At 37.4% G+C, this 24075-nt stretch overlaps 1 protein-coding gene across 1 annotated transcript in view; it reads right to left on the bottom strand.

Annotated features, from left to right (window-relative positions):
• Window positions 1-14968: 14968 nt before the first annotated feature.
• The window catches only part of LOC108682148 (ras-related protein Rap-2b), a 46618-nt gene continuing 37511 nt past the window's right edge, over window positions 14969-24075 (bottom strand). The window contains exons 3-7 of the mRNA XM_018171265.2: window positions 18345-19071; window positions 17743-18042; window positions 16376-16516; window positions 15591-15814; window positions 14969-15166 (exon numbers count right to left, since the gene is read on the bottom strand). Of these exons, the coding sequence (XP_018026754.1) occupies window positions 15025-15166; window positions 15591-15814; window positions 16376-16516; window positions 17743-18042; window positions 18345-18440 (903 nt within the window). The 5' untranslated portion in view covers window positions 18441-19071 and the 3' untranslated portion in view covers window positions 14969-15024. The remainder of the gene's footprint in view (window positions 15167-15590; window positions 15815-16375; window positions 16517-17742; window positions 18043-18344; window positions 19072-24075) is intronic.

The raw sequence follows: 24075 nt of genomic DNA, 5'->3' as shown, positions 1-24075 counted from the left end.
CGAAAGATATATAAATATCTGCGTAAACTTCGCAATAAAGTATATGATACATCATACTAATTCAGATTTATGTTGAAATTGATGCACATTTCAATCTGGTTCATAGAAATCCTGTGGTTCATCTACACGAGTGGAAATGAGGGCTCTTCTGCCGGTCACGATAGCCGCGCACCGAGCACAAGAGGGCGTTGTTGGGCAGAAGCTCGGCCACCGGCGCGGCTCAGTGGTAAACGATAGTGTCCTTTGCAATGAAAATGAGCGTCCGAGCTCTACTGATAGTCATAGTACCTCATCTCTGATGATTAAGGACTCTACGAACCGCGGGTCTCATGAAGTATACTGTCCCATGTGAGCGGTGTTGTGGCTCAGCGGATCCTTGCGACAAATGCATCAGTCATGCTCTTACCCTGCCACTGATAACTGCGCATGCTCAGTTGATTGCGATGAGCACGTAATGCTTAATTGGACTCGTTCATGAATAAGAAAGCAGGCAGGATATTATCTGCGTCTGGAACAACTCAATTGAGATAGCTCCTCGTTTGCTCACCATTGGCATGGCCAATCTCATTCATAAAATTCTGATTGTGAATTAATAACATGCATATGATTAAAATGTAATTACGTGTGAAAAATATATAGATTTTCTAGCATTGAAGGTTTATGTTATGTTCATTTTCATGTTACGAAATTATATAAATATATATTCGGCCAGAGTTTCGCTCGCAAATATAAAATGCACAGTAGTTGCAACCTATTTTTTTCTCGGGTTGAAAGGTTGAAAGGCGTCATCACTGCTTCACTGACGCTCTGAAGCCTAGGCGTCGCTCAGCGCAGGAAGTTAGAGCAGTCTTAGCTCGCATGACTCCCTCGGTTTCTTGTTTATTGAGTTGCCTTTACTGCCCCTGTATTTGCTTTTGTTCAGCAAATGTTTTTCCAGTTCCGCTGGTTTGGCCTGAAACAATAACTGAGAGGTGCTACAAATACCAAGTGTAAGCCGGCGCGTGTATGCCCACGTGCAAGAGAAAATCGACTGTTGTTTCGGCTACAATTAAAGACTTGACTTGCAAAGAATTTTCTTATACCAATTTTATACACCCTTTTATTAATCTTTTGCCAGGGCTGGGAATGATCTTTAGAATTCTGGAAAAGGACTTAAAGGAGAAAAATAAACGGTTCTTCAATATTTTAGGTTGGTAATGAAATTCCAATACAATCCCCATAGTGTTATTGGGGCAAGTGTTATTTGAAACTATACTCGTGAATTGAGCCCGATTTTAAGCGTAAATAACCGTATCTGAAATACGTGATCCATGCTGCTTGCTGCTGACTTGTTCGTTCCTAAGTGAATTAGCTGTGAATGATAAAATTCAGACACGCAACGCTTCTTCGCAAGATCTCCATATTAGGAGAAGACGCTGCAGTGCCGAGGCGTATCTTGTGGCAGAGATAATAAGTCCGAGGGCAGAGAGCAACAGAGGGGTCTTTGTGCTGCCCTCTGACGTCATACATAACTGACACGATGCTCAGCTGACAGCTCTGCAACGCTTCTTACCATGCAATGATCATCAGCTTCATGCTGACCACACATGCACGGTGGTCCTGACGCTGTTATAGACTTGATAATTGTAAAGTCCCACGCCATGATAACAGATAAGATAAGGACGTGCAAGCTGGTCCCGGGACTCGATCCTGAACCTTAATTGTCGAGTTTATATAATTATTGATTTAGTGATGAAAATCAAATTGTCGAGTTTATATGATCATTGAATTACTGATGGAAATTAAATTGCCGAGTTTGTATGATCATTGAATTACTGATGAAAATCAAATTGTTGAGTTTATATGATCATTGAATTACTGATGAAAATCAAATTGTTGAGTTTATATGATCATTGAATTACTGATGGAACTCAAATTGTCGAGTTTATATGATCATTGAATTACTGATGGAAATCAAATTGTCGAGTTTATATGATTATTGAACTACTGAGGAAAATCAAATTTCCACGATTAACGGAGGAATACATTATTGAGTAATGTGCGCCATATCTTTAATCGAATAATTATATTCTCTGCATTTAGTTTCGGAATTATAAACTTTTTCAGAATACTAATAATATTAAATTTCTATTTATCAGGGTAAAACAAGATTCTCTCGAATGATTTTAATACAATTTTACGTTTGAAATCTATTGAGTTTCCCAATATTTGGATCGTTTTATTTATTGTTTGCATTTAATTGTGAATTATGACAAGATAGTGAGCATTCGAATATTTGATCTCTTCATATTTCAACATTTTAATGTAAACTCTCTCACTTTAAATATTCATGCACATTCCAGGCAAGTCAGTAAACCTTTCTTCAAGAAAACTCGAAGTAAATGTTTTGTGAAATTGGCTTAGGAGTGGAAAATTTATTTTAAATTTTGTATTTTTTTCACAATTGTAACTTCATTTAATTCCTTACAATTGGAACAGTAGAGAAAAATCGCCAGACCGCAAGAACTAACGAATATTGAATACTTTTTCAATCGTCATCAGGAGTTCTTCAAGTTCACGAGTGGTACGGAATTCACTTTAGTCTTCCACACGCTCAAACAATCTATAATCAATGAATCCATCGAGGCATCCTGAGCAAGAGAACGCTGATCACAACCGGGCCAAATTCGTGGTAGCCATTATATTTTAATTAAATTAATAATACGGTATCTCGAACTCGGGGGCATTGAATTGCTTTAGTTTAGGTCCCGCTACCAGATTGCAATTTTGTGGTAGCCTACAAATTATTATTTGTATTCATAGCAATAATATAGTTTCCGATTCTTTATTTGCATTCTTTCTGGTCTTTTCTTTATTACAGAAGCAGTGAGACTCTTCATTCACGTTCGATTTCGTGAGACAAAAACGCTTGGTAGTTCAGAAGCAGAGGAGAAGTATATGATTAGATTAACTGCATGCTGTATCAAACACCAGATTTGATTATTTATTCATACACATAAAGGAATATGCATGTGAGCTTAGACGTCAATTTTTTAGCTCTGTAATAGACGTGCACAACCGTCGTGGTTATTATCATAACACGCAACGGACCATGCATCTTGCCTGGAGTGTTTAGATTTGTTGTTACTTAGGGTGAAATTATGGCTCAGCTGTCCTTGAGCTTTCTGCAGTGCACCAAAAATATTGTACGTTCTTTTATCACTAAATTCTTCAAGTGATTTACCTTGAAATGTTAGAAAAAATTTTATGTACATATTACTGATATGTGCCCATCAAATATATCTATAACCTTGCCTTGATGCTAGTGAGATTATTGTTTTTGTTTTATTTTAGGTTTAAATAATTTTATTATAAATTGTTGCAGAAATTCACGGATAAAATTGATTCATCAAATAATGAAGATGGTATCAGCTATGATTTAACAACAACGAAAAATACTATATGTTAAGATAGTGTATTATTTTGAGTTGAATTAGCTCTAAGATATTTTGCTGCGCTTGCAAATCTCCGGAGAAAATGTTCACCGTTACAAGAAGGCAGCCGCTGCTTGTTTGTTTGGTCTGCTGTGCGTTTCATCGTCTTGTGCGTAATTTTAACTCAACTTGAGGAACATTTTATGAATTATGTGCATCGAGAACTTTAAAGCATTTTCTGTGCTGTAAGAGAGAAAATTTATGAGGATAAATCCACTGCTGGAAAGATTTGATTCTATGATGATATGCAATTTTTCTGTTTTTTTTTTTCAGCGGCCATCAGATAAAGATAATATAAAGATAATATAAAGATAAAGATAAATAAGATAAAAGTTAAATAAGATAACGTGTATATATTAAACTGATTTAGGAACGATTTTTTGAAAACTATAGAGACATGGAGAAATAAATTAGAATTTCAGGATGAGTGGCTACTTTAGGATTTTAAGATAAAAAACTTGCCATTGATTTTCAGATAGAAATATTGAAAATAGAGGTACTATTTGTCATGAAAATTTTTACGGAAAGTTAATATGGTGTCTCTAAAGAAGTGTATTAACTAATATTGCTGGTATTGAATTATCGTTGTATTTATTAACAATAATTAAATTTTTTAGTCTTTTTGTCTTTGTACCATGTTTTGTTATTTAAGTAGAGAAGTGCAAAGTGAACTGACTGTTAACTTTAGAATAAATTTGTTTAAAATTTGATAATTTTATTGAATATTTGTGTGCTTCATGAAACATGTTTTACAAATTATGCAACTTGTTTCATTTGTAAGTTGTAACCAGAGCACGAGTGGAATGATACAATATTTTATTCCAGATCAAGCATTATGTACAAATTTCATTTATTTGTAGAAATATTCTACGTAATTGTAAGAAGAAAACTATATAAATAGGAATTCAAATTCGTAATAAGCCAAACTTTGATAACAACGCAATTTGCAAACAACCCTCACCAGTTTCGGGAATATACACAACTTCCTGTGTGGTTTCGGATGGCGGTTTCATTTTTTTAGGTGTCTTTCATTGGTGTGGACGAGCAGGAGAAGTGAAGGGTTCATTAAGAGTGTAGTGACTGCTAAGTACAAGAATTGGGAGCCGCTCGCCTGGTCCGCGTAGCAAAATAGAGAAGGAGTTGTCTGTGCTGGCGCATCAAAAGCTGCCTTGTTCGTCCTCTGGCCAAGACGCGAGAGGATCCATATTTTGCGCTTGTGCCTACACTTATTCCGAGCCGAAAATATTTTCTGAGCCGTTAAAAGAATAAATTATTTTTTTGACGTTTAATTGTTAAGAAATCGATATAATATATCTAATTCATATTTATTGTAGTGCGAACAAGTAGTTTCTCTCCAGTCGAAGGATGTTTCACGCTGTTACACGTACGAGTTTAAATAGTTTTTAAAACTCTATACGACACTTAAAACTGGATGTTACGGTAATTGAACTTGATGATGAGAAAAATTGTCTAAGAAGCTTTTCTATCGATTATCTGCATAGCGTTTCTCAAAAAGTACGATTCATTAGGAAATCAAGTTGATTCCTTGATTTACTGTTTATCAAAGTAATAAAATCATAAATACAATTGAATTAGAATGTAAATGAAATTTATCTTAATTAATTAATTATAATTTCAAAATTCCAAAAATCCAGATCAATGAGCTATAACAATAAATTTAGAAATATCTGCCTTTAAAAGATAATTTCGCTATTATTTCCTGATAGATAAACTGTCAATTAGTTTTCAAAGTTCCCTACGCAGGCATTCGGACCAAACCTGCATGCGTTACATTATTTTAGTCCTGAAAAATATGACAAAAACTTGAAATTCTGACCCGTGCAAAAAATCTCTAGTAAAAGACTTCAGTAAAATTAACGTTAATTAACTAAGGGCATATTTATATAGGTGGGCCTATTTTAATTAAGGTTGTACCATCATTGCTGTTACGTACATTGCCAATAGCTTGCAATATAGTTTTGTTCAGGGTTGCATGGTGTTGTTTAGGTTTAGTTCTCAAAGGCCTGCGTTGGTCGCAGGTCTTTGAAGAAGACAAAGGGGTTAGAGCTCCAGTTACGGTTCTTTTGTGCGAGCGTTGTCGCGATCAGATACCCTGCATTGTTAAGCGTCTACAGTCTGGCCTTTTATATTGTTATTTGAAATGATTGCTGTGCATTTACGTGCGCAATGCGATATATTTACTTTGCGATACTCTGAAATAAGAATTGCAATATGTTCCGGTATATTTTCCAGTCAATGGGCACTTTATTTGTTGCTGCGAGGTACGTTGATCCGGAGTTAATGGCATCTCTCTCGCTCATATTCACATTCTTGTTTCGACTCTAGTAATGATAAGAAATGTAGTAAAGTCTTCGTTTTATTACGGCGTGTGATTTTATGAGAAGTATTTGAAGAACTTTAGTGACGCTATTTGTATTAATTCGTATAAATGAATTTACATCACTACTTTTGAATAAAATGTTAACTGGTCTTACCAACACACAGGTGTTCTCAATTTTCCTGTGCCCTTCTCAGCTGAATGAGTTTCGGTGCATTGGCTGTTGCTCAGCTTTGTTTAGTCCCAGCAAACGCCGAAAAACAATCGGTATATTTGCTGCAACAGAGCTTCTCACGCCCTCACGCCACGATGAGTGCTCGCACAGATTGCGGTGAATCCAAGCCCGTAGCCTCACGTCTTTCATTTGCCGCTCATTTAATTATCTTCCTAGGATAATTAACGGTATTATGACCAAACAGTGACTGAAGCTTGCACGGTTTTCGAAGACATTCACTGTGCAACGGGGACTCAGTTTGAGTAAATTGTCAAGGAAGGGGCTTTAGCTTCGTTTACTGTCCTTTTATTTGATTCCCGTGCTTCCTCAATTTTGATTCAACGATAGAACAAATCAAAATCTATACCTCCCTTAAGGAAAATAGAGGACTTTCATAGAGATAGCTTAGAGGCACCGGTAATTTTTTTTTCAAATTCATTGTATGCATACTTTATATTTGTTCTTAAAGCCATTGAAAGCAATTAGTGTTTATAGGCGTCCTATGAGTCCATGCTAATGCGGCATCTATGCCGATGCAGCAGCTCTCTACGTTTAATACGGTCATCGCATCATCGGTAGAGTGCAGAGGCCGGGCTGCGGCCGCCACATGAACTTATACGACCGTCCGAGAAAGCTCGTTATGTTCTCAACGAGCCACTGTAAAATGAGGCTTTGTGCGCTACATGGTCGCTACAGCTGCAACACAGGTCCGGTCGCTACACGGTCGCTACAGCTGCAACACAGGTCCGGTCGCTACATGGTCGCTACAGCTGCAACACTGGTTCGGTCGCTACACGGTCGCTACAGCTGCATCACTGGTCCAGACGCTACACGGTCGCTACAGCTGCAACACTGGTCCGGTTGCTACACGGTCGCTACAGCTGCAACACTGGTCCAGACGCTACACGGTCGCTACAGCTGCAACACAGGTCCGGTCGCTACACGGTCGCTACAGCTGCAACACTGGTCCGGTCGCTACATGGTCGCTACAGCTGCAACACTGGTCCGGTCGCTACACGGTCGTGGTCGCTACAGTTGCAACACTGGTCAAGCCGCTACACGGTCGCTACAGTAGCAACACTGGTCCGGTTTTGCCAGATAGCGATGAAGAAGCGAGGAAAAATGTCGCAACTTGCTTCGTTAATTTGCATGCAATTTTCATTTATGTTTTCATGATAAATGTTCATGAACTCAAATTTATTTGAAACCGCATGCAGCAATGATGATTTTTGCAGCAATGATGATTTTTAATACGTTAAGATAATTTCGTTTCACTTATGTCTAATAGTGATTAAGATTAATATATAATATGATCATTGCTAGAATCACAATGATAGCGATTCATTCGTTAGGATATTCTTTCTCGTATTTTTCTATTTATGTAAATCTCTCCCTTCCTAGTTAGTGAGATAGATATACGAGAAAAAATCACAGTTCCCCAGCCCTACTTTTCCAATTTGGTTGAATTATTTTTTCTTCGTTATTTCGATAGATCATTTCATAAATTTTATCTGCTCTGATGCTAATCATGATTAGTATCTTGAGCGACTGTCAGTTTTTCCGCTTGACTGTCTGAAGTTATTCTGTTCGGGACTTAATTTGTGTTGGTGGCAATTAGAACAGAATTTTACGTGGCATGCGAAATTAATTCCATAAATTCCCGGTAAAACTCGACCTCAGTGAGGGAAAATAAAGTAAGTTATTATAACGCACTCTGAGCTCAGTAAGGCTAAACTGAACTCGGTAAAAGATGCTTGTGATAAAACGCATCTTTTTGTAGCTATAGACGAAACGTTTTTATAGCTAAAGTTGAAATCTTGCGCACCATTAACTTTAAAGACTTGCCCTCAGTACGGCTTATCTCACACTATTATTCCTAGAAAGACTTATAAGGCTCAGATGTGAGAACCGCGAACCCTCAGGCAGGCTCGGCTGGTGCCCCATAGGATTTCATCACTACTTTGTCTCATTATAAATTCGTTCATAATGAAATATCAATCTGAATTTTTTCATGCTTAGTCAGCTATTCATTTGCAATTTCTTTACAGAAACAAAAACTTTGTAAACTTTGTATAACATCAGTTATGATAGAGGAAAATCTAGTGGATTGCTGTTCATTTTATATGTGACTTACCCAAATTTCTAAGAAATCAGGACCTGGTACTATTTGTTCTCTACTGATCGGTAGTGAACACATATCTGAATCAACCTCCATTTTGTAGATATTAGCAGGCAAAAATTTTTTCATCACAGCTAAATCGGAGAATTTTTTCAATAATAGATGGTCAATGGTCGACCGAGGACAATTAGTTCTAGCAGACCGCAGGCCATTCCATTGCCACCTGAAAGCCGCTCGTTATTGTGGCCCGCTCGGCCACCTTAACTTTAAGACTGGTAGTCAAAGTGCTGCGAAATCTGAGAGCGAGGAATTCCCGACCATCGTGTGAAATCCTCGATCGGTCGCTACTCTCAAGCTTGTAGTCTTTGTAATATGATATCCTACCCAACCCCATTTTTGCGGCAACTGGTGGCTTTCAAGTGGCCAGGGAATGGCCAGCGGTCGGCTAGAACTAAGTGGCCTCGGCCGACCACTGGCCATGTATTATTCCTCGCCCCTCATTTAGTTCGCCTTCACCGTGCGTCGTGAACTGCCAGGTGAGTCATACGGTGTCTCTTTCCCCTCACAATATACAAAACGCCTGCAATTGAGCAATTACTATACGGGATTTTCACTCCACATGAGAGTATGCTCGTACATAAATAAATTTTGCCTGCAAATATCTGCAAAATGAAGGTCGGTTCCGATAGGTATTTAACACCGATCAATAGAGAATTAATAGTACTACTTCTTTTTATTTCACAAATTTAGATAAGCCACGTGTAAAATGTGACTGGAGCTAACTCACATGTAACTCCAGTCATAGTTACGAAGGAGACTTGTGCCATACATGACTTCATCATAGTTGTTACGACGCAAAAAAGTTCCAAAATATTCATGAAATTATAATGATCCCAAACACTATAATAAAATCTATATTTTATATCCTACACTCGACTCCTGCGTTAATAATGCACGGCAGCTCGCAGCTGTGCCGCCGTATCCTTAATGCTGTAACGAGCGCGTCCGTCACGACCACTATGACAGCCTCACGACTGTGCAAACTGTTAGCATAGGCAGCACGGCACTCCCTAGCACAGCACGACACTCCCTAGCACAGCACGGCACTCCCTAGCACAGCACGTAGCACCTGTCTCTTATACACATCTAGATGTGTATAAGAGACAGACACTGCAGTGCCCCACGTATGCAATCACACGCACGCATGAGTGATGAGTGACCACACTGCAGTGTCCACGTATACAATCACACGCACGCATGAGTGATGAGTGACCACACTGCAGTGCCCCTCATATACAATCACACGCACACATGAGTGTCGGTTACCACACTGCGGTGCCACACTCCCTCACACTCTCTCACATGACTCTCATAACAAACTCTACCCTCTGAAAATTTTTTTGATGCATACTACGCTTGAAGCGCTGGTGCAATATTAATCAGAACAACGTAGTGCCGGAAATGTAACGGAACTTGATGTGTTTGCTTCACTTCTGTAAATAATCGTTGTTAAGCAATAATAAAACATCGTATATACCTCACAGCTCCAACGGAAATAAATCCACCTACGCTGTTGTCTCAGTGAATGTGGAACGCTTTGCGATAATGTTTGTTAAATTAGATTCATCATTATCTTGTTTAAAAAACTCGTAAAATTAAGCATATAATATAATTGTCTACTAGAGCACTGTATTTGTTTAGAAGTGTGGTCAAATTTTGTTCATAATAAATGATTTTATTTATCAAAAAAATACATTTTAATTAATTCCTTTGAGCAATTTTTCCTGGCTCATAAGAAATATCAAATTTTGGTCTATATTACATTTTTTCCGGTGTGCTTTCTGGGTAGATAGTATATGCTTTCGCATGAAAATTCAAGCATCACTTTTATATCATTGTTCTGGCGAAAATAAGAGATGAACCGTTAGTCTCGGATTGAAATGTGCAGTAATGAACGCACAACACACCTTCACCTCGCCACGGTCAGCGACCAACTGAGGGACAGAGTCCTACCGGCCAACGGACTCAGGCGCTGAACGCTGATTGGCTGACGCCGCACAGCCGTCGTCAGGTCGTGATGGGTGAACCCGCGAGTTCTGTGGCCACCGTTGAAGTCTGTTTGTTTTACGGAAACCCAAATAGGACACGTGAATCATTAGGATTATATGCAGCATTTCTCACTGTGGAGTTATTTTGCAGAGATGAATAATTACGTTATTTCGTAAACAATTTTTTCTGAAAACGGTTTCTAAATTGCTTCAAATAATCTCATTAAAATAGTTAATTTGACACATTTTACGTGTCTCAAAGCGCCCAAATGCTTTCAATTTGATTCAGTTTAATAATAAAGAGAGTTGAATTTTTTGCTAAAATGAATCGAGAGGTTCAGAATAGATCAATATCTTAACAATCACACCTGTCGGCTAAAGTTTATAACATTCAAGCGAGTAAGACAAGTCTTCAGATACTTCTTTTCTTCAGATAATTGCGAGTCGTTGTTTCGTTGGAATGCAATCATGCGCGTGCTCAGTTCACTACAGCTCAGCCGATACAAGCAGAGGGCTTTTATTATGAGTGCGGGCTGAAGCAATGCCATTAACTGATGTTTGATGGTCTTAAAAAGGAAGACTGTCATGGATGCCTTCTATTTTTGTCATGATCAAATGCTAGTTAGGATACATATGTTCCTAAAATTACGCTCGAAAAAAAATGATGCTTCGCAGTTGACGCATTAGAACCATAAAGCAGGCTAAACTAAAGTAACTGATTCGAAGATGACTCCGATATACCAAAAGATTAACTCTGACAACAACTACAGCAATTGCGTTGCAGCTAAAACACTACATTCACAACACAAGATGCCGTCACGTCAGTCATCACATGATCGATGTTGAGTCTGTAAGCAGGTGTAGATATGCACAGAAGCATTCCTTACAGGGAACGGAATTCAATCTGCTTCTTCAAACGATCGTAGGCTCGACGATCCTTTGACCGCCGCGTGTGTGAATCGATGGCCTCGCTTCTCGAGTATCGTTTCTTGATGCGTTCACTTCGCTGCACCTCTGGAGCTGATGGCTGTGATTCAAGGTTGTCCTACTTTAATATGGGCATTTTGCTGCGGAATTGTAACATTGATGTAGATATTGTACGCAATATCTGGAAACGTTACATACACATTTTTTATTGACCACTCATACCGTATGTGTTCGTCAAAGTTTAACCGTCTAGTAAAAGAAATTTGATTGTTAATGTTTTAATGATGAATTTTATACGGGATTTTTGAGGTTTATGCAAATAAAACTAAATATTTAGGATTATTTCTAAATTATATTAAATTTTTATAGTTGGTATTCGTGCCATATTCTACTATTTTATCTATTATTTAAAGTTATTTTATTATTGAAAGTTTTATTGGATATCAGCCTCTGCAATAATTATATTGTGAGAGTGTAAGATGATCTCGATGCTCGGCTCGTCGACCCACCCCTGGGTCCACCAACAGGGCATCGCACTTTACACTGATCTTGTAAACCATCATGAAAAATTATCATTTATTTGTCTCGCTTCAAATTTGTTTCCTGTTGGGGATGCTCTGAGTTACTTACTGTGAGGGCGTGAGCACTAAACTGATTTTAAGCTACAGTAAAGCTGGGCTCTGGTTGCCGGCTAATGGAATTAGTGAACATGATGGAAGCGACTCATGCACGCCATCTATGGGCACACGCAACTTCGCTTTGGTCAGGAAAATTAACTTTACTCTATATGCCAGCGCGTTAGGCACAAAACAACACGTTAATACCAATAAGTTTCTCAATCCATTCAAGATGGAATTCCACAGTTTATGGATTTTGGAGGCAATGTTAAACATTTACAAATTGAGGCGCTGTTAAGGCCAGTCGTCACAGTGCGGCGAAGTCCGTGAGCGAGAAATTCGCGACAAGGATGTGGAACCCTTGTTCTGTGTTCAGATCGGCAAGTTGCTGCGCTCGAGCTTGTTGCCTTTGTAATATGATACCTGAGCCAGCACCCATCTTAGGGCTACGGCCGTCTCATAGGTGTAATAAATAGTACTACATCCTTGTGTCTCACAAAATTAGGTAAGTCGCATATAGTATAATGAACATTGATTGATCGATGTACAACCTTTTCCTCTATCATAACTAATGTTAGACAAAATTTACATATTTTTTGTTCCTGTAGAGAACTTGTAAATAAATAGCTGAATGAGCATGACAAAATTCAGATTGATATTTTATTTACGAGCGGAATTATAATGACTATACGTAGTGATGGATTCCCATAGGGATCCAGCCAAGCCTGCCTGAGGGCTCGCGGCTCTCAAGCACCACCTTAAGGTGGCTAGGAAACATGGAGGAATGTTGATGCATTCTGTATTCTTGTGAATGTTGTATCTGTATTCTTCAACGAGTCCTTAGGATCCTTCAATGATAAGAGTACTTTAGTGGGTTAAGAGAAACACTCGCAGTTGAAACAATGTTTCTATTTATCAGCGGGAGTTGTTGAAGGAAATACTGCCCAAATTTCTGATGTAGGAAGGAAACACAAGTAACTTAAATATTTATTAGACATTCCTGGTATGAAGATTGGTTATGTACACAGCAACACGTTTCGTCGCGTGATGTTCAGTGGGCAAGAGATTTTGTGGTCCAAGCATAGATCCGATATTGGTAAGTTCGTACAGATATTTCACTCTATGAAATCTTGAAAGTCTGTTTTGATTTAACACTGAAGCAATTATTGGCAAATAACCAACTGCTTACATTATGACCTCACTGAACCTCGTGTTTCAATGCGTCCTCTGAATTTAGAATATAATCAATACAAAATCTGACGATAAAAAATTACAAATTTTAACGATTTGTTCTTTCAATTCATTAGTTACTTCATTGCTGCAATGACGAAATCGCATTGAGGCTTTACGGAGAAAACTTAGATATCCTTAGGCGGATCTCACATATCGAATTTACCATGCACGTATCCTTTATTTAACTCAAGGTCAAGCTGGAACTCCTAAGCTTATCATGTGATTATAATATTAAACATTTAAACGAGACTCATTAAACAGTTACAGTCGCATAAAATTACTTTCATTCATATTGTTAATTAAGGCGCGTAAGACAAGCGAGCTATTCTTAGCTAGTAAGCAGTTCAGGATAAGGAATAAATATGAGCTGTGCTTATGTCTGATGATGACAATCGGGAAAACAATTTTGCGATGTTGGCCACCATTTTGTTCATGAACCAGATGGAGGAAAGAGCTACCTTATTGCATGAATAAATCTACATGCATGAACTGTCATTGGTGGACAAAGATAATAAATTCTGCTTAGTAATAGTCCTGTTATTTCAAGTGCTCTGCTATAGAAAATATATTTTTAGCCTTGCACTGTGCATATAAATAATTCATATACAGTATTATATTACTTGTGTTCTCGATTTGTGATTATATTTGCAAAGATGATCTGGAATGCGATAAGAGGGGAATTTTCTCCGTTTACTTGACGTGAAAAACTGCGAAGTGGCTTGTGGCATTTTCCAAAGCAAATAGTTTTTTATTTAAATGCAAATATTTGATTAGTGCGTTTCAGATATATTGAAGAAGTTTTTAGAAGTTGTAAATTTCCTGATATATTTCTTTTAGGTATAAAATTGATCACCGTTGGAAGTGCAAGTTTCAAAATTTAGCTATAAATTTGGACGGCCGTGACCCTTAAGAAGTAGACTGATCACATACTACGCGGTACTAGATTTCTACGCTCGTCACTTATAATTTAATAAGAAACACTTATTCTTTATCAACAACAACCGCTATAGATGCTCCTAAGCTTTTCGCAAACCCACAAAGTATTCTCATAAAAATATGTACACAGGGTGAACCGCACGATGAGCTCTACGGTCATCGTAACGATAGCGTTACGGTCATCGTAACGATCGTGCTAAGGTCATCGTAAACCTCGTCTCCCCCTTGAAGCGGCTTGTGAGGAAACTAATTATCAACATGAATGACTAGTAAAAGGGTGAGAGAGATAGAGGGGTTGAGGGAGAGAGATAGAGAGGTGTAATAAATTAAAGTTGAGGTGTATTAAATTAAAGTTGAGGTGTATTAAATTAAAGTTGAGGTATATTAAATTAAAGTTTTACGGAACAGGAAGAGTTTTGGAAGGATGATACTGTCTTGACCCAAAATACTCTTGAATGGCTGGTGAGTATCACTCGCTGGAAAAAAATTTCTCCGCATAACTTGCCAAGCAACCGAATCGATATCATCCCATAAAGAGCATATAGAGTGCAATTAAATTAAAACTTCGTTATAACTGAAAAAATTGCAAAAGGAAAACTACAAGCGAATAAATCACTGAATTTTGAATTATTTTGTTTATTTAAAAATATCTTGAAATCGAGCAGTGAATTAATTCGAGCTGTTCAATGAATCGAGCAGTTTTTAATTGTTTATTCACTTCATTGGACAGCCGATGAACGAATTTTTATTAATATTTTAACCGTGAAGAAGTAATAAGATAAAGGATAAGTGAAGCATGATTATTATATGTCGCAGGATCTGCGTTCGCTGTTTCAATTCTGTTTCTGCCCTGACTTATTTACTCACAGAAATCAACTAAAAATTATCTGGCGTAAAATCTATAATTCTTATCATCTTACTTACGCTCTGAAGAATTAATTGGTCATATTCACCAGATAATGACACATATTCACTGATGCACGCTTTTGACGGGCCAGTCATGCTCATTTCTTTGAGTGCATAGTGTAAAAATTTAAATTTAAATTAAAAAAAATTTAATTAAAAATTTAAATTTACATTTTTTCATTTAAATTGCTCGGGAAGACAAATGGTGGCAAGTTATTGTATGGCACAAGAGTTGCGCTTGCTGCTGGTCTTCAGTTTGATGAGGTTGAGGTGGTTGAGTTGTGCCGGCGTCACCTGTAGGCCTACGTTAGGCATAGACTGGCGGCGCCTCTTGACTGCGGGACTCAGCGCGTATCTGTAGAGGTAACCACACCTGCATTTAATTTACGAAACAGCATTGGGGGAATGTTGCTAAAAATTGAGTTGTCTAAATGTTATCTCGAAGAATTTAACTAAATTATATGCTTTCTGACGGGAAAATATTTTAAAATAGCTAACATGGATAATGATTCAGCGGTTAAAATTGTAATTGGAAGAGAGGTGACGGGCGAGTTTTGCACCTTTAAAAGGAGAAAGTGTCAGTTCATGGGAAACTCAAAATACTTTGATATTAAGACATTTGCAACGTATTAGGACAACTAGATGAATGGAGTTGCATCTATCGTATCTTCTATTCCTAATCATCGAGCATTGAATTTATCTTTGAAAATAGCCAAATCAATACAGTAACGAAATTTCGCTTTGCCGATCACAATCGCAATTGCAGAACGGTCACTCACTTGATCTTCGCCTGGTTAAGAAGCTCCTTGAATATCTGCAGGACGTTATGGTTGTTCTTGGCGCTGGCCTCAATAAAGCCGTTCTCCCAGTCCATGAGCACCGTGGTCTCGGCGGTCTCCAGGGCGATGCAGCGGTCCTCCTCGCAGTCCGTCTTGTTCCCCACGACCACCATCGGCACGGGGCTCTTCTTCAGCGCTAAGATATACTCGCGAATACGGCGTACCTGTCGTGTGTATACTTGAGTATCGGGAAAATATCTAATGTGTTTGCATTTAATTACCTAAACAGTTTACATTGTGCACGCGGAGCTATTGTGTCAGCGTCGAGAAAATATTTACCGTGTACAACCGAACAATATCATACCATGCAGTTCCAATTGTGACTCATGTATAGAACACATGATATGAGCTTTTAAGAATCCTGGTCACAATAATTCACAGAAAGTCTATCTGAGGTTCGATGCAAAGCTACAACTGTATAGTAGGTCGAAGATAGATATTGAAAATCATTCTTGTAAGCATGTGTTGTTCATTCGTAATTATATCAAAATAAAGTTCAAAGAAATTCATTTGAAAAAACCATCCAATCAAGGAAATTATTGTACAAATATTTTATATTGAAAATTTACTATTTAGTCCTGAATATTTCTCTTTATGTGCCTTAAACTGAAAGAAATGCTTTACTGGCCAACAGGAACGATACGAAGGTACGAATTTCTTCTGAAAATACTAATGATTGAGTGTGACAGGACGAGCGGATCCTCCTCGAATGTGTGGGCACTCACTTCCTCGAAAGATTCAGCGTCAGTGATGGAGTAGACGAGGATGAAGGCGTCCGCACACTTCACGGACAGATCCCTCATCGCGGGAAACTCGTACGATCCTGACGTATCTAGGATCTCGAGCGTCAGGCACATGCTGGAGATCTGCGGTAAATGAGCGATGAAGTTACATTCATGGTAGATAGACAAGAATTTTTAGAACAAATGATAATAATTACATGAATAATGCAAAGAATTGCAAAGATAATGCAAGCAACTTCAAAAATAGAGCAAATAGTCGATAGGATAATGCAAAAATGTAAAGATAATGCAAATAATTGTAAAGATAATAAATACCCCATGTAATTGAGATTAGTTAAAACAAGATTTACAAGATTTTCATCAGAAATTTTAACGATACATAGTGTTTTGGGCAGTTATCTGAAATAAATTTGCACCGGTTATGGAGGCTGCATATTTTTTATTTGTTAGTGTATTTGAAATTTATCACCTGAGGCGCCTATATAAATAATAGGCATGTAGTTTATCCAATATGTTATTTAATTACGATATTGAAATGATCACTGTCAATACTTAGGATACTGACAAAACCACTGTAAAAATACAGGATTTAGATACATTCGTTGTTAAAATAAAATTTCAAGGAGAGAAAATATCCCACACAAAAAATGCCTGTCATTGTGAAGATCCGCGGGAGATGAAGAACGACATGTAAGAATCATTATCTGGGATATCAGTCTGATTCATAAGAGCCTCTGAACATTATTAATCGATGGAGTCTAATTCATCTCATTAAATGAATCCATTTAAAGATTTGATCCAGTGACGCCTATAATTATTCAGCTGCCCTCCCCATTTTTCTTTCTCAAGGCAGTCTGTAAGGATCAGGACATGTCTGTTGGGCGAGCTCCATTTGTGCAATGGAGGAGAAAGTGTCGAGGCTGTGTCTCTGATAATGAAAGCCCGGCGTTTTCAGAAGACCTTGGATTCAAATGATAGCTCTCGTATGCTCAGAGATATTCCAGTGTCTGGAATCGTTTCAATGCGGAATATCACACGTACGTTAATATTGTTGATATCTTTCTTGTAAGCGAATGTTGTTGCAGGGCAAGGGGACGTATTAGGAAGATGTAACCAGGAATTAGACAGAAAGAGACCTGAATCAAAATTGTGCAATTTAGCAATGGTTTGAGCCCGGCACTTGATTTGGTGACTGAAATCCGGACATAACTTCACCAGGCGTAATCGAAACAAAACAATTTACGTTACCGAAAGTAACAAGAATTGCAATGCAATAATGAGCGTAGAGGTTCAATTAAAGATGATTTTACCTGAAACGTTCATAATGAATGTGAACGAAATGCAGTCACCTCATATTCTCCATGATGCATCTCTTCTATAGTTTTGATGTACTTGGGATTGAAGGTGTCGTAAAGGAACTGATTTATAATAGCCGTCTTGCCGACTCTGGCTGGGCCCATGACCACGACCCTGTACTTCTTCTTGAACTTCTCGCAGTCTTTGGTGCTCTCAATGCACGCTGCGCTGCCGCTGGCGTGGCGGCGGTCGCCCCGCTGAGGATGGCTGGTGTGTCGGTCGCCTGAGGAGCGGTCGGGCTTGTCATCTTTATTGGAACTTTCGGTGCTGTTTTCGCGTGGCAGCGATAACGGCTGGAAGAAATATATTACATTATATATTAATATGAAGATTATTTTTAACCATGCAATATTGCTTCTACGCTCATAGCATTACTAATTAGAAGCATGATGAACTGCATAGTGCCAGGATTAGGCTTGATCGCTTAACTCAAAGGCTTGATATACGACAATTTTCTTCAACTAATTTACATACGATAAAAATCTGTATAAATTCCACATTGCGAATCAAAGTTAACTACGTCACTTCATAATTGTTTCCTGTATATTTTTGATCTTTCACAGTCATTTGGCAAAATACTCCAATGTTTACTTGCCTGTAGAGAAAATCTTCTAGCGAAGTGTCGCGCCTTCATGCCTACGGGAGCTCTGACGCCATGCAGTGCGAAGCAGCCGCCGCAGTTCAGGGCCATGCAAGTGTGGATGACTTCAGTTCTCAGCAGCAAAATCAGTGAATAGTTTCCGGGACGCCCACCAAATAATTTAAACGAATAAAATATGGTTGAATAGAAACTATAAAATACCACAACTGGAATTTGTAAACAGACGTTGAAGGAGAGACAAGATGTGAGACACCAGATCGAGAAAAAGGGAATTAAATAAACTTGAGGAAGATAGTAATTTTAGAATTATTACTTAGAAAATAAGCGCTTCCAATACCGTAGAATTTTCGTAGACAGGTTTTTAATTCAACCTTAGTTTCCTTATAAAAATAATAATCCAAATTAAAGGGGCTATTTGCGACAAATTAAAAATTCTACGCTCTTATTTCTCAAGTGAAATTGATAAGAAATTATCAAACAAGTTCCAAAAATTGCTTTGCGAAAAGACTGGCACTAATTATTTTCTGCAATCAATCTATCACTGTCTGGTAAAATGGTTTCTGTAGGGGTGATTACTACGCAGATATTTCACGTACTATGAAGTTCTGTTTCCGACAGTAGATATTTGGATCCTGCATCAAATTTCCAACAATTTTTTTTAAAGACAAACTGAAGCCTCCTCCTCGTAGATAGGAAGCTGGAGGCTGGTCCGTAAGTTCACCTGGAGACAAAATAAATTAAAATATTTTATGAATACGAGGGAATATATAGTGATGCATAAAAGAATAACACACTCTGCAAATTGTAATGTTAAGAATTAAGCTTTATGGATCAAATGCGCAAAAATGTCTCGCAATATTAAACGAATATTACTATAAATCGAGACGTATTACGTTCAATTTCGCCTTTTGAAAAGTATTGCTTAAAATATTTGATTTCTCAGCAGACAAATTGTCAGACCAAATTTTATCCTGCGCCGCCACTCATGAGGATGCTGGTAAATATAACTTTATCTTTAAGTGACAATATCTTAGCACATGCAGGGTCTTTCAGAGAATAATAAATAGCAGACAAAGTTGGTGTAATGATACACATGCCGCTAGATTGGCATTGGTTATGCACTGGACCAGATTGGATATATTTGAGTACATTGTAGTGCATGTTAGCAACATTAAAATCCGCTTTCCTAAGCACAGTAGTATTGTATAATCGATGCCATTTGTTGAATTTTTGAAGGCATCGATTTGTTGAATTTTTCCTGGTTAATTATTCAATAATTACTGTTCACATGACCTTTTGTTGAAATAAGATAATGCCTATTTCATTATTTAAATTTCATATATGAATAATTACTACACATTATACGCTAATGTCTCAGCCACTAGTGAACCCTGTTAGCTTAATTGACGATAATAAATTATAATTTAAATGATGAGATAGTGGATTGTTTGCTTGAATATCCGTAGACTTTTGTCTGCCTTGAGTTCATCGAAGTTTTAAAGGGCATTTTGAGTAGAACATCATTATAATATTTTCAAGCAACTAAATAAATATTATAACTTAGTCATAAAACAAAGGAAAAAGAAAATTATGAAATTTAATGTACGGACTGAAACCGCAACGCATGTACTTGCAAAGCTGAGTGTATTAAAATGCTGGGAAGACATTCAACTCTGAAGGAGCCTAGCCTGATTAACTGAGACTAGAAGACGTGCCTGCAGTCCTAATAAATGGTGGAATTTTAATGAATTTTGTGCCATTTTTACTTGTCCTTGCAATCGTTAATTTACTTGTACAAATACGTGATGGTTTGCACATGCCTTCGCTATATTTTTATCGTGACATTACTCGAGCAGAGTTCAATTGATGGCTTTTCAATTTGTTTCGCCAAGCCTTTATGACGTTGATGGATGAACTAGAAATATTTGTTTGCTGTTGCCATTGGAAGGTTTTGGTCTGACGGGCGATTCGTCACTCAAAGCTCTAATTAAATATTACTTCGGATTCTTCTTGATTTAATTGAATTTATAATTATAAGATGCGAAACGATGTACCATTTACCTGCGAATAAGCAGGTTTTATATTTATATAATCGCGTAGATTAAAAACACGCATTGAGCATTTAAGTTTATTCTATGAAGCCATTTAGGTAATCAATTAAGTACAATCAATTTACCATTATATATTGTTCAGAATTTTTGTATATTGAGAATGCAATTCTCAGGTAGGCAATGGCTATAACCAATTTTCTTTCAAATGTTTTCCTCTCTTTGCCAGAATGGTCGGAAAAATTCACACCAATAAGGTACAATTTACTGAGGCCATTGCAGTATATGCATCCTGACTGACTTGTACATTTTGCATACGAATTATTTATAATGAATAAACAGCAAAATACATACATTTAAAGAATTAATATTTTTCCATGAATTTTGCTGGGACGCTTGAATTTTTTAAGTCATGACTAAAAAAGATTTAAGTCATGATTAATAAATCATCAACGAGTAAGTGATATGTGTGGGACAAGGGGCCAATAACTTTATAGTGAGGTTAGTTCATTTTACAATCATGACTCAAGTTCAACTTTGAGCAAAATTTGAATTTTGCCCTTCGTTGCAAATAAATCGGTTTGTTGAAGTCTGAGAACAGCAAACAAAAATTCTGACGAGTTTATCATTTTGAATCCAAATTCGAATCCGTACGCCACAAACAACCAATCCTTCGGTGACGTAAGCTTCCGAGGTCTAAAGTTCAAATGCCTTAATGGAACGCAACGTGAGTTGACATTAATTGTAATACTGTGACCGTAATCTCAGAAATAGTTCCGAGTTTGTGACTCCACCATCCAATCACTGAGGGCTTTTCAAGCTAAACCCACCAATCACTGACGAGAAAGTGGTCGCTATGTTTACCTATGTTGCTATGTGCATTCAAACAAGTTTCGATAGTACGGCCGCTTTACATTCCCACAGTAATCATCTAACTAATAATTATTTCATTAAATAAGTGGTCAATACTGATCTTGTGAGAAAATACTCGACACCGTAGCCGGAGTCGGAGAAACATAACAACAAAAAATTTTCGTAGGAAAATAACTACACTGCATTAGAAAGCTCATTGGCATTGGATTTCAGAACAATGCATAACATACAAAAGAAAACACACAATGAAAACTTCGTAATTGGAACGATTAAATTCGACAATAAGAGATTACTCTCAGTACTTTTGCAGATGTCAGTGTTGATTCTGCACCTGAACGCGTTCCTATCATCTAAAGGATCGACGAAACACTTGTACACATCATGGGTCTATTGAACATACAAGTGGTAGATAAGAAATCAATGATGAATATCAATTTAAAATTCTTTTGAAGTTAGAAGGATGGCAGCATTCAATAGCGTGCAGAGCATCGTCTTTGAAATTGTGTTGGTTTAGGCTTCATATTTCTTCTAGTCTTTAACATTGCAAATAGAGCACACGAATGAGTGTTTAAAGAAACACGTTCAAATTGATTCACATCATTTCAACTCGATTAATTACAGATTAAGCGAGTTTTTTTAACTCGATTTTAAATACAGAAGTCATTAGCAACGCCTGTTAGATAATAAATTTGAGAATGAACGATAGTTCATTAATTATTTCATCGATTGTAAATAAAAGGCTTCTGTTAGACCATATATAATATACACGAGTATTCGGTGAAGCAATCTGTATAGAACAGATCTAACTCAATGATTCGATTTAATGCTGGTCTAGCGAGGTTAAAAATCAAGAAGTTTTAGAATATAATAACGTTAATAAGAAATAGCAGTGTCACTCAAAACTTTGAGCAAAACTATTTGATTTCATGCCACCTTTTAACTGATCTATATTAAAGCCTCACCCTCGAAGACAAATAAGTTAATTATTTCGAGATTTTAAAACAGGTTTAATTATTGAAAATATGCCATTTATTCCTTGCTGCACAATACAAAGGATGCAAATTTTTTAATTTGACCTGCCTAGCCTAATGAAGGGTTCGGAGTGAAGAAATAAATACTTCTCACAGCCTTCTTCACGATTTCTTGAGAGGTCTTGTAATATAGTTAAATTGTCTTTGAATTACCATTATATATTACTCAGCATTTTTGTATATTGAGAATGCAATTTTCAGATAGGCAATGGCTATAACCAAAACTGGAAAAAAAATATTTTCAGCGAGAAGAATATAAGTGATTCGCAGAGAAATAATCAACAATGAACGCCTACTGCTCCTCACTATTACTGTTTTGTTACACTTCTGCTTTGTTGTCTTCATATCGAACGTCTTCATGGAGTGTGATCAATCAAGTCTGATGTATAATGCGCCACCTAAAATAATGAGATGCATATCGTAAATACCGTCCATGTTTCCAGATCGTGTATCGCCTTTTGGGTAGGTATTGCATGCCGGACACGCACGGCAACTTGACTGCATGGTAACATAGAAGAGAGCTTCCTAATTTCAAGCGTAATTTTTCAGGTTATTCTGCTTAGACCTGTGCATAGTGGATGTGATTTAATGCAAAAAAACATGGAATTTACAGAAATGATGCATGCGATTTACAGCAATAAAGATATGCTAATATTGCCGTGGGCATTCACTAAGCGATATTTTCCTGATTTATTAAGTCAACCATGAAGGTTTGGATCATTCGCAAAAAATTGAAACTGAAAAATATAATAAACGGTACGAGCTAATTTATTTTTAGTAATATATAATCCCGTATAGCTTGTACTCTTTCAGCCATTTGAAGGCTAACATTCGTTGCTTTGTATTAAACATTCCTGGTGCGGCGAAGTGGCCATTCGTTGTCCTGACATCGCCGACGGATAACTTCTGGGTCGCGGTCGTGCGAATGAGCTTCCTGATTAGTCCGACATAACAATATTTGGTGGATAATAAGGAAGAAAATCAATTTTTAAGGAATAATGTCTTTAATTAATCGTTAAGGTTAAGTTCATATAGTAAATTTCAATAAATGCGAACACATTGAAAAACTAATCAAAGTACCAGTAATGTTTCAAACAAACCATGACTTTCAAAGTGGACATACAAATGATCCCAATCACGATTTCGTTGAGATCCGAATGTTCGTATATGAAGTTCTGGATGCACTCTATACCTGTTGCTTTGAAGAGGAAATCTAGGTATGGGGAGCGCGGCAGCGGCTCGCATCTCATTGTTATGCAAACCATGCAGTCTCCGTGCAGAATTTTGTCAATTTAGCAAGCATCGATCTGACCTTGACCTTATTATATAGTAGCCGACCGTTTGCCGCCCGTAATCGTCCAAGATTTATGCAAGGGAGTTGCCAATTACGCCAGATTGTAGTAACGGTGTTATGTTTGCCTATATTATCAGAGCCTCTCATGCACTGTTGTCCTCTCTGTGGAGCCAGTGAGTTAGCTTCGGGATCAAGAGGGATATTGATTAGTAAGAGTTTTGGACGCATTTGATAGACGATGGCAGATTAATCATTGATGTCAATAGATTAATGATCGATGCCTTGTATTCGATTTTGTTCATCTTTCTATGGAAGAGAAAATTCTTCATTATATATAAAAGTTTATTCATCGAATAGCTAGATCAATTACGACGGCGACAGAAACCTCTCATAGTCACAATCCACCATAACATAAGGTGCCAAAAATTTCAGAAGCGTTGAAAAATGCAGCTACAGGAACTGAACTTGAATCAATGTGG

Source organism: Hyalella azteca, unplaced genomic scaffold (assembly GCF_000764305.2).
Source record: "Hyalella azteca isolate HAZT.00-mixed unplaced genomic scaffold, Hazt_2.0.2 contig4353, whole genome shotgun sequence".
NCBI classification, from domain to species: Eukaryota; Metazoa; Arthropoda; class Malacostraca; order Amphipoda; family Hyalellidae; genus Hyalella; species Hyalella azteca.
This window is presented reverse-complemented; position numbering and strand designations above follow the sequence as displayed.